At 36.6% G+C, this 16,756-nt stretch overlaps 1 protein-coding gene across 5 annotated transcripts; it reads left to right on the top strand.

The window, feature by feature from the left end:
- The first annotated feature begins 216 nt into the window (after positions 1 to 216).
- Positions 217 to 16,441, top strand: LOC117576982 (neprilysin-2-like). Of its 5 annotated transcripts, none has more exons than XM_034262164.2 (10): positions 738 to 834; positions 932 to 1,047; positions 12,670 to 13,190; positions 13,254 to 13,468; positions 13,531 to 13,707; positions 13,772 to 14,148; positions 14,351 to 14,383; positions 15,054 to 15,463; positions 15,531 to 15,781; positions 15,853 to 16,441. In XM_034262164.2, the coding sequence occupies exons 2-10, from the start codon at positions 1,031 to 1,033 to the stop codon at positions 16,189 to 16,191; spliced, it is 2,340 nt and encodes a 779-aa protein (XP_034118055.1). In that variant the 5' UTR covers positions 738 to 834; positions 932 to 1,030; the 3' UTR covers positions 16,192 to 16,441. The 5 variants fall into 5 exon arrangements, with proteins under 5 accessions (XP_034118054.2, XP_051863389.1, XP_034118055.1 ...); XM_034262167.2 differs by having other exon boundaries at positions 745 to 763; XM_034262166.2 differs by having other exon boundaries at positions 793 to 811.
- Positions 16,442 to 16,756: the final 315 nt, after the last annotated feature.

The following is a 16,756-nucleotide window of genomic DNA, read 5'->3' as shown; positions in this document are numbered from 1 at the left end:
ACTTAATGATTCATACCAGTTCTTTTTCCAAACGCGTAGAAAGTGGCGCGTTATTGTAAACCTCTTTTAATTTGTGTACTAAAAATTGTGTCAAAAACAACTATACGAGGGCAAAAACATGTTGTATTTCTTAAGTGCAGTGTACACCTCCTTCTGATCAAATTTACATTAAAAAGAACGTAATTAGACGAAATGAGTGGGCGAAAAATAAGTAACGGCACTTTTTTTCATATGAGTTGGTAAGTAATGGCACTTTCAAGCGCAAAAATACCAAAGAATATTTCTATTGCATTTCTTTATTATACCAACTAGTATATATTATTAAGGTTACGGCCTTACTGTAATATGAACAGTGTGTACACGTATCAACGATCGACTGTTTGAGAATAAGAAAAGTATCAAGCAAAAACTTTTTGTTAAATAATGGTAATTATTGATTGTGTTGAATATTTACTAAAAAAAAGTGTTACATAGTTTATCGAATTGAAAATTTCATTTTTCTTATGTAAGCCAGCAATGATTGCGTATTTGAAACTATCGCATAGCTAACAGACGATTAGCCGGTATTCTGTTAATAACATTTGAGACCTCTGTTAAGTTGAGTTGTTGTATGTGCTTGCGCATACACAACAGTTAGTTGCTTGGAGGGCCAAGTTGGATCCGTGCTTTTGGTGTTGGGGTTCAGCAAAAACTTTTATATACAATTGCGCGTGCGGTTTGTGCGTTCAGTAGGTCGTCGTTCGTGGTTGAGTTCATATTAAACGTTGAGTGCATATGATAGTATTTATTGGCTGTTAAATTTCAAATCGCTGTGTGTGGAGCGTTGTTTGTTGTGTAAATTTTTGTGCTTCTGCTACTACTGTTATAATTTGTGGTTTAAATGTTTTTGAATGCTAACTAAATGCAAATAAAAATCATTTATCTTTAACAGCTAAACAGCGTCTCGTTAACAATAAAAGCAAGAACAACAACTAAAAAGTAACAGCCACTTGCGCCGGACATTAAAGTCAATATTGTTAAAACGGTTAACATGCAAACAGTCATTAAGTAAGTTGTTGTCTCCTCTCAGTTACCCTTCCCCCCCACCACCCCTCCCACTCCCAACAAAAATACTGTCCCACATACACATACACACATATTTATTTTAAATACAATGGTAATGCTGCTGCTGTTGCTGTGGCTGAGGCTGCTGCTGCATTTTCATTATCTTTGTTGCAAGCCAGTTTGCCACCCATTTCCATTCGATTTTTCAATATTTGTTGGCGCGTCAAAAAAAGAAAGTTGCGCATGTTTATTAAAAACACGTTCCAGGTAGTTCGATTTGATTTTTTTCTTTCACAAATAAAAAAAAAAATACGAAAAAAACTGGCCCAGAGGCTTTTGTTGTTATCAGGTTTATTTTTGGCCCAACAACAATATCACACTTATTTGGAATTCGATTAGCATCTATGGATGAGCATTTATTTTCATTAATTAGTTGAATGCTAATAAATTAATTAATTATTTCTGTATACGTTTTTGCCAACTTTTAAACTTTTAATTCTAAGAGTTATATAAAATGAAGAAATGCCCTTCTAGCTTCATTTTGAAACAATCCCAAACTTCTTTTCGAGAATGTGCCCTACCCAAAAAAAAAAAAATCCAAAAATCATAACTCAAATGAATCAAGAATTATTCTTGAGCCTCTTCTTTTTGGCCTTCAAAAAGGTTAATGGAAATCTGTTGTCACAAAAAAGATAAAAGATGGAACTGATTTATTTAAGATATACTACATATGTATATGTAAAAACTTTTTGTTATTGCACAATAATTATAATTATTGTATTTTATTGTACAATGCCAGAAAGTCTGAGATTCTTTTGTTTGAATTTAAGTTCTCACGTTCCTTAGTAATTTTTTCTAATTGCTGCGATGCGTTTGGTTAACTCAACATTCACACGAATCTTTTCAATTGTTCTAATAGAACTAAATACTAAAATGTTGTGCTTGTCATACTTTATTGTTTATTTACTTAAAAATAAATATATTTAAAGGCAGAAGGTTCAATGTATTCCGGAAATACATATTAATCGAATTCTGCAGACATCTAAAGATAAATTAATTTCAATCGAAATAGTTTACAAAACACAGGTGCGTTGTGGGCAAATATTTATTGTCCAGAGATATTTTTAAACTGACTCATGTCTACGATCTACTCATTTGTTTATGTAAGTTTTGTTAATGCACTTCGCAAAACAATTTTCATAAAATCCAAGTTGAGAAGAGTCGCACAATTGAAGCTCTTTGTAGAGGCCCAAAATAAAAAAATATCACACCTTAGCGTGATGTCGAAGTAGTTGATGGCTATAGGCTATAGATGGAATCGTCTTACCGGTTATACAGCTTTGACTAAATTCTGAACCCGATTGTATGTATTTTATCTGTTTCTGTTTCTTTTCGAGTGGTATTTAGGCCAACTAAATCAACGCGAAATCCGTCAAGAACTGAAATTTTTTTCAAGTGTTTTCAGTTTTTTTATTTTTATAGCTTGGCGTCTCATTTGTTTTGTATATTTTTTTAAGAATTTTTATTATAGCTATTGTTGATGTTGTGGTTGCTGTTGTTGTTGTTGTTGCAGTTGCTGCTTATTTGCTCAAATTGCATAATTAAACGCACGCAGACCTTAACGTGGTCAGCAAGTAGCTGCAACTTGCAACGGGCCAATTATGGTCACTCATTTGACCATGCGGCAGCGTTTTCTTTGCGTTTTCTTTTCTGTTTTTGGTTGTTTTGTTCTCCAGTCGAAGGTGAAACTTGCGGTGGCCACAGCGCATATAAAATACATTGTAATGAAAACTGATTTCGTCTTTACCATATTTGAATCTGTGTTGTTTACATTATCGTTTGGTCAACACTTATCTGGGCAGAGATTATAAAAAATTCTTTGGTTTGAACTATCATAGAGGTTATCGTTCTAACAAAGACAAACAATAACAAATGTAGCTAAAAAGTGAATAATAATTCGCTTTAATCTCTTGAGATGTAATTAATATTAAACCTATCTTATCACATCTGACTCTTTAGTCATTTAATTGCATTTCAATCAGATGATTAATTGCTATTCATTGAGTCTTTAATCATTTATCAATTAGAATATAAGGAAATAGGTCTTTAGACAACGTCTTCATCTGACTAATTGTTGTAGATGATTGAACAAACTATTTGCTTAACACTTTGAGAAGTCAGTAAACAAATGCAGGAAAAACAATTTGGCAATTACTTGAATTTATTGCATACTTTTGGTCAAATCTTTAAGTGCAACTCGTATAATAAAAATTAAGAAATAAAAGTAATGGGCTCTCTTTGTTTTGAGGTCAGTCACAAATAACATTCTGCAGGTGCATCACTTCCTTATGATCGTCGCTGTGCAGCACGTGAATCATTTGGCAAATCGGGCCAAATACTTCAAGGTATATAAAATGCGTAATTGCGAGAAAATTTTGGAGCGTGTAGCTCACGTAATAGGCCCGGTCTTTGACTTCTTCTTTCTCTCTCATTATATGATTATTACTCATTCTACACATCATAAAAAAAGACGCGACGCGATGAGACGATTTGTCACAGCCAGGTGATTGATGGATGCTAAAGCCCGACTCGAAAGGTTCGTAACTCTTTCATTGAAGTCCAAATTACGTGTACTCGTTTTGTTTACACATAATTGCGATTATTTGATGCGACCAAAGAGGATTTTTTAGGGAATTACCCGAACCGGGAAGCGTTCCGATTTAAACGAGCATTTTACGTGACCCACAAAACCAACAAGAAAATCGGCCACGCGTCTGCTAATTTTTCTTAGAACAATAGTTATCTTCTATGAGAAAGCTACCGATCGTAAAATTAGCCTCAACGAACTTGACTTCTATTGCAATTTGAGTGTTGAAACTTGACTTGAGTTGAATAATAATAATAATAATAATATATTGTTATTCTTACTGTTTTTTCAAATGTTTGCTCATTAATCCAAGCTACGTGCTATGCGAAAACATTCTTGGGGGCACGCCACACACACTCATCAACAAATTGGAAAACACTGAGTTATATAAGTATGCATACGCCCTGTATCAAGTTCATCTCAAGTTAGGGAAACTTTTCAATATGCATAATTTTATGCTGTGAAACTTCCTCGAGGAACTAATACATTAAAAAACATCAAGAAACAATTGTTATTCTTATTGTTGTGTGTGCATCTCATTTAAAGCGATGTTATTTATTTACAACGAATGCTTTGCCAAGTTTTTGAGGTCAATCTTTGAAAAGTTGGAAATTTCGCTTGCCTTTTGTTTATCGTATAGTCTAAATGCCGAATGCATATTTAATGATTTGCCTTGCCATTGGCGATTGTTAATCGTATGCGTATTGTTCCATAATTGCCAATATCATTTTTGTACCCACCCAAAAAAAAAAACGAAGTATTAAAATAACAAATGGTTTCGAAAACATTTCCATTTCGTTAGCATGCAAAACGCACCTTGTACTTGTCGTAACATCCAATGAAAAACTCGTTGAGACATTTTGACATATGACGCCCTTGGCTTGGCAGCTCACTCGTAGTTTTATCTATTTTTTATAATTTTTTTAAATTGTTTTTTTTTTTTTTTGTTTCTTTGTGGTTTTAAGAGTTTGGCAAGCATTGCAATATTGCCGTTATTTATGTGCAGAAATTGCGACTCTCGCTGCACTTTTCAATGTTTTTCAATGGGTTTCCGTTGGCTTTTCCTGCCCCATCTCTGCTCCATTCACTCACTGACTGGCTGGCCTATTCAAGGCAGCAAAGTAACTGCCACAACTTCCTGCCACGCCCCTCAGTCATACTCCCCCTCCTTCCCACCCCATTGACAATTGCATTGTCGCTGATTTTTTCCTGTTGGCAAATTGTGCGCGTCCTGTTGATAAACAGATTGCAAAGTTTCATTTTGCTGCTGAGCCGCCACTCGATTTGAGGGCCAAGATCAATAGAAGAGAAAAAAAATGATATTAGAGACAAGTTCAAGTTGAAGCCGAGTGAAAGTTTTGAAGAAATTTAATCCGCACACACACAACAAGAGGGAAACTGAGCATTGAGCGAGAGAATTATCGCATAGTTAAGACAAGCTCTAGATGTGGAACGTATGTGGAACTTATTTGCATATACCACGCATATTAATGAGATGCTTTCCAAACTGTATTTGACACCTCTCCACGCAGAACATTGATTTGTTGTACTCTATTTGGTATCCGTTAATTCCTCAAATGCTACGCAGCTGCATTCCGGCTTTTTTAATGAGCGCACACGCAACAGCGCAGCTAGCAGAGGCAGCGACTGCGACTGAGGCAGAGACAGAGGCAGCGACAGTTGAGACAGTTGCTTAAATGATATGACAGCTCTAATATTTCGAGCAATTAAAGCAAGCAATCATAGTGAGTGCCAAAAGAGAGACAGAGAGAGAGAGAAACCCAAAAAAAATAACAAAAACAACAAACTTAAACTCATTCGTGTGCGCGTCTCATCTTCATAGAAGACAGCTGAAGCTGTCGGGCCCAAGTCGGGCGTAATTAAAATGTATTAGGTAATTGTGTCTGTGGCACAAATTAACACTTTGAAGGCAATTTGTCGTTGCTTTTTGGTTTCGGGCTTTACGTATGCATTGTAAACATTTAAATAACGTAGCATCAGCATCAGCCACAACAACATCAACAACAATAACAATTGAAATGAAATTAAAAAGCAAAACTAGCTAGAAAGACAAACTGCAACTTTTAAACTATAAAGGCCGAGCCCATCTGCATTTGTTGCTTTATTTTTTTACATCTGCCTCTTCTCTCACATGGCCAAAAAACAAACCAATAAACTACACAAATGACCTCAAATATTTGTTGTTTTTTTTTATGACAAAACCAGCAATGCTCTGCAAATTTATTTATTTATATTATTTTATGATAATAGTAATTCAAGAAGAGAGCATTTTTTACTATATTTATTTTTAGTTATATTTATTTTCCTATTTTATATCCCATAATTGAGATAGGTCGTAACTTAACTTTATATTTTAAAGCTACTTGCAATACTTAATTTACTTTAATTTCACGCGTATTTAGGCGACTCACATAAACTTGTGTTTCTGTATTTTAAACTCTCTTCTGAAGCTTCCATCATTTGTATCTTTCAGATACTTTTGTTATTCCATAGTTTCTCTGACGAAGCTATTATTGTTATGACTATTATATATAGTTTAGTAATAATATAAACTTATTGCATTAACTTTAGTGTAGAGTAGCGCTGACAAATCTAGTTTTTGAGTAGAATCTTTAAATCACCTTTCTGTTTGATTTCCTTGACGTGACTAGCAACTCCCTTCAAATGTGATTGAGTCTCAATCAAAACAGTTTTCGGCAAAGAAAAACATGCGAATCATCTTAATTATTCAAGTGCGTATAGCCGAATTACTGATTACTGAGCATGATTAAAGTGTGGAATACAAAAAGCTTGTGCTATTAAAATCGCATTTGGTTTAACACACAAGAAAACAACTTCAAGACACTTAGGAAGTGGGCTCACCAAATGCGTTATTCCGAACACCAAAAAAACACCAACAACAACAAACTCAAAGTGTGTTGTGTGTCAATCAAAGTGTTGCATATTAATAAAGCCAACGACATCGACATCGGACACCAAAAACGATCAAAAGCATATTAAAATGACAAATAGTCTTAACAAAATAAATAATGTGAAGACAGTTTGTACCGAATACTTTATACACTCATGTAATATGTTTTGTATAATAATTATATAGTACCATACTATAAATCAATGCACTGCCAAGATATATAATCTTGTATCTCAAGGTTGTTCGAGAGATCTTAAAGATTTATGTTTGTGCAATAGGTTGTAACTTCCTTTGGTTAGAGTATCGATAATAAAATAAAATAAACAAATAAAAGCCCAAAAGGTAAGCAATGTTGCCAAACGTCATCCACACTCACACTCACACACTCACACTCATACTCACATACTCATAAATACGCACACACTCACGTGTTTGGCGATGACGATGGTGACGGCAAAGTGTCACGTCAATGGCAAAAACGCCGCCTGCACTTGACACATTTATTGGGCAACTCAGAGACAAAAGCACAGCTTGAAACTGGCGCCTATTGACACGCCCCCTGTCCCCTGCCTCCCTTGGCCCCTTGGCCCCGCCCCTGTGCCACCCAATACTTTTTTTTGGGGGAGGGACACTTGTATAAAGTTTCTAGTGTACAGCACCTGGGCACAATATATATTCATGAATAAAATACGACATAAAATGCGAATACACACACACACACACATTCCTCTCGATGTGTCACACACACAAAACAGATACAAATTCAGCAGATGCGAATAGAGATGGAATCATTTGATATTGCTGCTGATAAGACGCGATGACAATGCAAAAATCAATGACAATTGCATAAACCGGGCAACTGAATAAAGATACAAATTGTGAATCGAGACATGAATGCTGTGTGTGAGTGTGTGAGGTAAGAGCAACGTGCTCGATCAAAGTGGTCAATGATCGGGCACGATTTGCGTCTGGCTAATTAGGCTCTTAGATAATGCAGATGTAAGAGCAACGGCAGGTAAATCAATCGATTAAGTCAGTCAAATCATAACTTAATTGAATAAAATAATGCATTGACGAGTTGAGTAAGCGCAGAGATACATATATATATATAGAGAGAGAAAGACATATAAGTACTATATATACAAAAAGTATGAAGGTTGAATTGAATGAAGGAAATGTGAAGAGTTTGGAGTTAAGAGAGAGAACTAGAGCATCTCCTCTGTGTATGTTCAGAGTTATCCCCACTCCAGCTGAAATACGTCGAATCTCCATGCCTAAATGATCTTCGAAACATTTCAGTTGGCTACTATTTAGGATATTACTGGCGTTTACCAAAAATGCATCCCTACTGTGCGACTTCTGAGACAAAGATACTTTATAGCGACACAGCTGCGGACCTCCACTTGTCTATGCTCCGCCCCTCGTAGATGCAGCCGGTTGAATTCATTCATTTGCTTCTAAATTCTTTGTTTTCTTTGTTTATGTGAATTTACATTGAATTGCGAAATAATTTTCTGTTTTCGATGCCCATAGGTATGTCTTCAAAAAATGTATGTGTCACGCTGAAGGAGTGAATAATAAAGTATATATATTTTTGATAGGCGTCAACAGCCGAGACGATATAGACATGTCTGTCTGTCCGTATGAAAAACTGGTTTTCAGAGACTATAAGAGATAAAGCTATAATTTTTTCTTGTGCCCTTTTGCACGTAGCTAATGTTTGTTTTAGACTTTTTCAGCATCCATTTCCGGCTCCGCAAATCGAAGAAAAATTGATACACTACACTCAGATAAAATTTTATGCATTTTATGGCATATTTTAAATGTACCAAATATAGACTTCACCATAATTCAGTATTTTATAGTATATTAATTCAGTAAATTTTGAAAAACAATACCGCACTGTTTTGCTTTTATTGAAAATGTGTAGCGGGTAGCTTTTACTTGATTTATTCGTTTTTTATATTTACTTAAATTCAACTATACACTGAAGAGTGCTTATAGAGCAAATATGAATTCCAAATTGGTAGCTGATTCATTCATCCAACTCATTGTACAGTGATCTCTGGCAATGTCATTCAACTTTAATACAACTGAATTGAAGTCCATGCCCAAGATGTCCAATTTCCATAATGCACAATTCAACAAATGTGAAAAACAACGGCAAAAAACATTTGTAAACTGGTTGAGCATTGACGTCTCTTTTTTTGCTGATTAACATTTACTGGCATTAATTATAGAAATTGGCATTTGTTCGATTTGTTTTAAACGAAGTGCAAATCATGAAGACAAATAACGCTTTGATTCGCAATTAGAACTTGAGCTTGACAAGAAAAATAAAAATGTTGACTTCATCGACAGCACGCAGTTTTTAAAAATACCCTTTAATTGTTATATTCAATTTAATATTTACAACAATTTATATTACATTTATTTGCAAAATGAAAATATATTTCGTGTCGAGGTTAATGCTCACATTTTAGTTTGTTGTCGTTGTCGTTGTTACTATTAGTGTATGTTCCATTTGTTCAGTTAACAATAGCTAAAGGTTCAGCCGCATTAAACAATATAATTGCTGTGAATACTAATAGTATATAGATGTTGTTGTTACAGATACATTGTGGATTGAGTAGGTTGATGTTTTTTCTCTTTTTTTTTTTTGCAATATGATTAAAGCTTGAAGCTCGTGGTTCGTGGTTCGTTTACTGTGATCACTCAGCCATGTCATCCAGGTCTAATATAGAATAAACTGACAAATACTTGGCGTATGTTGAAAAGAATTTGCATTAATTGAATTTCTTGAAACTTTTCGTGGCTGGTTTAAATGAAATTTCGAACTCTTGAAGCTGGTTTCTTTGCAGCTTCAAAACAGGATTATGATGCACACACTTATTTTTCGAGTATATATATCAATCTATGAATCATCTTAACGACAACAGGTAGAAGACAAACTTAAGGAGAAACTAATAAAAATTGTTAACGAGCAAGGGAACATCTTCAAAATATGCTGAAGGAATTCAGACAAATTGACTTGGCTTGAAACACATGCGGCAAATAAGTTTTGATCATACTTATTGTTTTAGGGTTTTTAGGTAATCGGATGCTGACAAAGATTTATGCAAATGTGTCTCCAAAAATTCATAATTCACAGAATTTGAATTCACATTATTCACATTTAACTGAAATTTGCATAAATCAAGTTTTTATAACTTTGCACTTGCATTTTTAAGGTTTTCTGATTTTTGATGTTGCTTAATTAGAACCGAAATGCATGCAAATAATTCCTAAAAACTCATATTCCAGTTATTTCTTTTATAATTTTTATTATCACAGTGCTAAATAACAACGAATATCTAGATAAAATGTTTGTCACGTTGGCATTTAATTACCAAACCAAATGCTGTCGAACATCTTCATAAAAATGATAAAGTCTCAAGCAAGAACAACTTAAACATTTAGGAAAAATAATCAACTAAAATTTAGATAATTTGTGAATTATTGTGATCTAAATCAAGTGCCAACCTCGCGTGCATCGAGTACCGTGAAAATGATGAGTGAGAGAGCGTGGCACACGGGGCGAATGAGTTATGATGATGACCTTTGGCACAATAGCGAATAATAATAATGTATGTAATCAGCCATAAATATATTTATAGAGCCCAGACTTAATCGCACATTAAAGCGCGTATTCGGGGCTCATAACTTTTGGGCTTTAGTGCGCATCATTATTATTTAATAATTTTCAAAAGTAATTGAAGCGTGCAAAAAGCCAAGCTACGGAAATGCCGAAAAAGAAAACAACAACAAAACATTGGCTAATATTACATTGCGACTATGTGTATGCGTGTGTGTGTGTGTTGTTTATCTTAGCTGCTAAAAGCTTGAAACGATTTTTGTTAAATTACTTTTCAAACTGGCCCACAATACGAGTATGTAACCAGTTTCCCATGCCATTCGCTCGATATCTATTTATGTGCAACAAAAGCAACAACAATTACAACCGAAAACCAAAAACCACTCTTGCAAAATTGTCAAATCTCGTTGGATCGTTGGTTAATCGGAAGGAAGTTGGCAATTAGAGAGCGGGACACTGTGCAACAGGTTTTCAACTGGTTCGAATTTGGGCTTCAAATATTATTTTGCTGCTGCTAATTTCGATGCACAAACAAAACAGAGTTAAACTACTGTTGAACATACATATTCATTAGTAAACATTGCCATCAAATGCCAAAGTTCAACCAAACTCATATTCAAATCAAATTTCATTCCTGTTCGTTACGCAATTTCGAAGTATTTGCGATCAGCTTAAAAAATATATGTGATGTATTCAAAGAAAAAGAAAGGCATGGGAGTGAGAAAGCGGCAGATAATCAAAGAAATATTTTAGAGAGCAAGCACAGGTTCTCTGAATATAATCAGAATAACTCTAATATTTGTTGGCAATTTATGAATTTTGAATACAATAAGTATTATATATAATTAACCAAATAAGGAACTCAAATAATAAAGGTGAAACAACAGCGCATTAATTTTATATAAATTGTGTGAATTTAGATTTCGAAATTCTGCGAATTGTGAATTTCAAAGAATTTAACTAATTTATATAAAACAGAGTTAATAAAATGTGTAAAAAGTTTTGAAGTGAGGCATAAGACAAAGCACTTTTTTTTCATAGAAATGCTTTCTAAAAATAACAAGTTTTAATCATGTTAAACGAAATGAGATTACGCAGAGGAGAATATTCTACCATCTTTATTTACTTGATAAATTAAATTTGATTACTTCATAGAATTAGATATGATACACATAAGTATAGTAATTATTAAAACTGAGTTATGAAAAGAAAAACTTTAACTTTATAGAATAGAGTGTTGAAATAAAGTGAAATTCTGTGTTTTCTAAAAATACCCTCAAATCAGGAGAATGTTCTTTCAGCTTTACTAAGTTGCTACCATAAATATTATAAGTATGTTAAGATGGGTAATTTATAATAATTATTGACAATGAATTATGAAAAGCAAGGCTTTAGCTTTATAGAAAAAAATGAAATTCTGTTCTAAAACAAGAAGAATATTCTTCCAGCTTTATTAACTTGCTACTTTAAATTTGATTATAAGTAAGATAGGTATGTAATTTATAGTAATTATTAACAATGTATAAGGAAAAGAAGAGCTTTAACTTTATAGAGTAGAATGTTGAAATAAAGTGAAATTCTGTGTTTTCTAAAAATACCCTCAAATCAGAAGAATGTTCTTTCAGCTTTATTAAGTTGCTACCTCAAATAAGTAAGATTGGTATGTTGTAGTTTATAATAATTATTGGCAATGAATTATGAAAAGAAAAGCTTTAGCTTTATAGAAAAAAATGGAATTCTATTCTGACTACTAATAAAAACCTAAAATAAGGAGAATATTTTTTTAGCTTTATTAACTTGCTACTTTAAATTTGATTATAAGTAAGATATATATGTAATTTATAGTAATTATTAACAATGTATAAGGAAAAGAAGAGCTTTAACTTTATAGAGTAGAATGCTGGATATAAGTGAAATTATGAATCAGTTTTCTGGCGATTGCCAATTGAGATGTGTAGCACAGTGTGTTGTCTGTTCGTTGTTCACTTTTTGCATTTGCTGACAGAAGAGGCTCAATAGACGGGGGCAAGGCAAAAGCGGCACAATGTTGATAAACAAGTTAAGAGCCAAAGCACGAGGCCGACACACAAGATAAACGAGATGGTCAACGGGAGATAGCTAAAGCACAAAAAAAAAAAAAAAAAAAAACGAAAAAACGAATAAAAAAATAAAAGCGAAAAGAAAAAGTGAATTGATTATGGATGGATGACGCCAAGACGAGGCAGCAAAAATAGCGACAAAAACAAGTCCGACGCACAGTGAAATTTACTCGACTTTTACTTCACACCCACGCCCCCCTGCCACCGCTCCCCCTTCCCAGTTCATCTTTCGCCTGTGGCGTCGTCTAATTGAGATTTATGGCACTCTTTTTTTCTGTCGAGTAACACATTTGTTTCTCTTGTTGCGTTGCAGGAATCCCAACTGGTGGCACCGTCGCACCAAGATGGAGAGAGGTCTGCTCGCTCTCTGCATCTTGTTCTTCGCGATCATTGCCGCCGGCTTTGGCTACGAGCTGTACAAAGGACTCGGCCACGGCGGCTCCAATATGGCGATGCCATCGCAGCCGCTGCCACAGGCAACTGCTCTGAGTGCCAATAGCACCACCTTGAACATGGTGCCGGTCACGCAACAGGCCAGCAAGGGCAAGCCGGACAACGTTTGCCTGACCAAGGAGTGCATTCACACCGCCTCCAAGGTGCTCAGCAAAATCAATCCGGAGGTGGAGCCTTGTGATAACTTCTACGAGTTCGCCTGCGGCGCCTACATCGAGGAGGAGACCATACCGGACGACAAGGTGTCCGTCAGCACCTTCAGCGTCATCTCGGACAAGCTACAGGAGCAGCTGAAGGAGATCATCACAACCGATCGCCCAGACACCGAACCCAAGCACTTCCGTCTGCCCAACTTGCTCTACAGAGCCTGCATGAATAAGAGTGAGTGCACATCCCATGAGTTTTCCATCGAATTCACTTACTTCATTTTTGATTATTCTGCAGCACTGATTGAAACTTTGGGTGCCACACCTATTGCCAAGATTGCCAAATCCTTGGGAGGCTGGCCACTGATCGAGGGCGAGAAGTGGAACGCTGACAACACCTGGACATGGCAGGAGCAGGTTAAGAAGTTCCGCAAAGCCGGTTTCAGCATGGACTACATCATTGATTTCTCCATTGGCGTTGACCTGCAGAACAGCACCAAGCGCCTCATGGACGTAAGTAGCACAAACAGACGATGTGAACTAGACTCAGCTAATTTTGTATCCTTGTTGCACAGTTGGATCAATCCGCGTTGGCTCTGAGTCGGGAATACCTGGTCAAGGGCTTCAATGAGACTCTGGTTAGCGCCTACTACGATTACATGGTGGACATTGCTGTTCTCTTTGGTGCCAAGAAGGACGAAGCCAAGGAACAGCTGCTGCAATCACTCGAATTCGAAATCGCGCTGGCCAATGTAAGACTGACAAATTGTTCTTTGCCATTCTGAGTTGACTTTAACTAACTTTATCCCCACTTAGATCTCCTGGCCCAATGAGAAGCGTCGCAACTCCTCCGAGCTATTCAATCCCCGCACAACGCAGCAACTGTATGCCGCTTATCCCTACGTTGATTGGGTGGACTACATGAACGCCTTGTTGCCAGAGGGACTCCATGTGCAGGACGATGAGATTATTAACCTGACAGTGCCGTCTTTCTTTGAGGATCTGGGCAAATTGCTGGCTAAGACACCGAACCGTGTGATTGCCAACTATATGATGTGGCGTATTCACGCCTTCTCGATTGGTTTCCTCAGCGAGGAGTTCCGCAAGCGGCAGCTACAGTATGCCACGGCATTGTCGGGTCGTCAGGAGCAGGAGGCGCGTTGGAAGGAGTGCGTCGACATTTCCTCTGGCAGGTTAGTAGAGCACGTGGCAAGTTGGGATCGTTGGGATGCAGTGGAGTGTTTGAAGAAGGAAAGTCTGGGATTAGCTGATAGCTGATGTTTTTTTGATGCCTTGGCCATTGTTTTCAATATGTGAATTCTTCTGCTCGTTTTGCTCGTTTCTCCTTCTTTCATTCTTTCTTTCTTTCTGTTTGATTTCTTTGTGATTTTGCAGTGACGTCGATGAGCTCGAACCCAATGTTGAAATGTTGGTATTTTCAGATAAATCCAAACAAAATTTCAGTTATTTACAGGGTATAGATACCTCACACACACACAACACCCACACATACACATCTACACAGCCACATACACACACAGACACACACGCACACTCACACACTTGTTAACAACAGGCACTGCAAATTAAATCGTTATCATAATTCTTCAAAGACTTCGAGATACCCCACAAAAAACGATGGCAATCAAACATGCATTGGCTTTATTTCCTTACAGTGTGCACAGTAAAGTTGCTCCATAACGAACCACTGTTATTCGTTATAGCGCGGCTTCACTGTATCGCTTCGCCTTACGTTTCGCTTATGGTAGTTTTAGCGCTAGCGATATCCAATCTTAGGTGTCCCATTTGCTTTGTTCCACAAAATGGTATTTCGATTCTCTTTTGTTGAATTCCAAATGTGCATTAATTTGTTAATCTACAATATTTATGTTAATTGTTTTCATTAAAATTCTCATTTTTATGTTTCCATTTTCACGTCCACGTCCACGATTATTCCACCATCAAAAAAATGCACTGACCATCAACAACAACTCCAAACTTCAACAACAACTACAACTGGTTTCACCAACCATACAACAACACCACATGCAAAAATCGTATATTACAATCGCAATTAACCAAAAATATTAAATATCAGCCTTGGCATATCCGTGGGCTCGCTCTACGTTCGCAAGCATTTCCATCAAGACTCGAAGGCCAATGCCCTGGAAATGGTTAATGACATACGCGGCGTGTTCAACGACATCCTCGATGAGGTCAACTGGATGGACGACAAGACGAAGCAGGAGGCCAAGGAGAAGCTGCACAGCATGGCCACACACATTGGCTATCCCGATGAGATGCTCGACAACGAGAAGCTGGCCAAATACTTTGAGAAACTCGAAATCAATCCTGACAAGTACTTTGAATCCTTCTTGGCCATGAACATCTTCGGCACAGATTACTCCTTCAGTAAGCTGCGTTTGCCCGTCAACAAAACCGATTGGATACGTCACGCTCGCCCAGCAGTTGTGAATGCCTTCTACTCATCCCTGGAAAACAGCATACGTAAGTTATCGCATATTACGTATACGTACGATATTAAAATATAATTGAATTATCTTCGGTTTCTCAGAGTTTCCGGCTGGCATTCTGCAGGGTCACTTCTTCAGTGCTCAACGTCCCAAGTACATGAACTTCGGAGCAATTGGCTATGTGATCGGTCACGAAATCACTCATGGATTCGACGATCAGGGTCGCCAGTTTGATGTGAAGGGCAACCTGCGTGATTGGTGGCAACCAGATACACAGAAGGCTTATCTGAAGAAGGCTCAATGTATCATTGAACAGTATGGCAACTACACGGAACGTTTAACGGGCTTGAATGTAATGAAGAACATTAATATTTCCTGTAAATCAATTTAGTTATTAATCTGTTTTTTATTATATTTTCATAGTTGAACGGTATTAATACGCAGGGCGAGAATATCGCCGATAATGGTGGCGTCAAGGAATCGTACATCGCCTACCAACGTTGGGTGGAGAAGCACGGTCAAGAGCCAAAGTTGCCTGGCCTCGACTATACGCCACAGCAAATGTTCTGGATCTCGGCTGGGCAGACCTGGTGTGCCAAGTATCGTAAGGAATCGCTGAAGATGAGAATTACCACAGGCGTACATTCGCCATCGGAGTTCCGTGTGTTGGGTTCGTTGAGCAATATGAAGGACTTTGCCAAGGACTTCCAGTGCCCAGAAGGATCGCCAATGAACCCCGTTCATAAATGTGAAGTGTGGTAGAGACTAAATGTTGTACGATTGTATTTCCAATGCATATTTGTATGTGTGTGTGTGTGTCTTCGTAGTGAACTAATGAACATTTTAGATAATCGGCAAAGACATCTAGACGAACAAGCCCAAAATGTTTTAGGGCCTATCTCACGTAGAAATACAATTACTACCCCTAGCGTATCCTATGCTAAGTGAGCATATTATAAGACATTTATTTAATAAAAATTTGTTTTTATGTACCAGTATTTTGAATAATGAATGTTTACAAATGTTTTCAATAATCCTTTAACAATTTGGAAGTATCGCATGGGACTTTTGGAGATGCTGAAAAGTATGCTATGAAATTTATTAATCTTGACTTAGAAAATGCTTGTAATTTTGAATTATCAGAAAGTATGCTATGCAATTAATTTATTTTTAAGATGACACCCTGTACTCAACAGTGGTGCAACCGTTGCTCAATATTGAACGTATTGTTTAGACAGGTTGGCAGTTCTGAAAATTGTACAACATCAACCCTGGTATTTGGTATGTTTTTTGTCGACAAATAGTATATTTCGAAATTCCTGTTGCG

Source organism: Drosophila albomicans, chromosome 2R, assembly GCF_009650485.2.
Source record: "Drosophila albomicans strain 15112-1751.03 chromosome 2R, ASM965048v2, whole genome shotgun sequence".
Taxonomy (NCBI): Eukaryota; Metazoa; Arthropoda; class Insecta; order Diptera; family Drosophilidae; genus Drosophila; species Drosophila albomicans.
The sequence above is the reverse complement of the archived record's forward strand: the minus strand, read 5'-3'. Positions and strand labels throughout refer to the sequence as shown.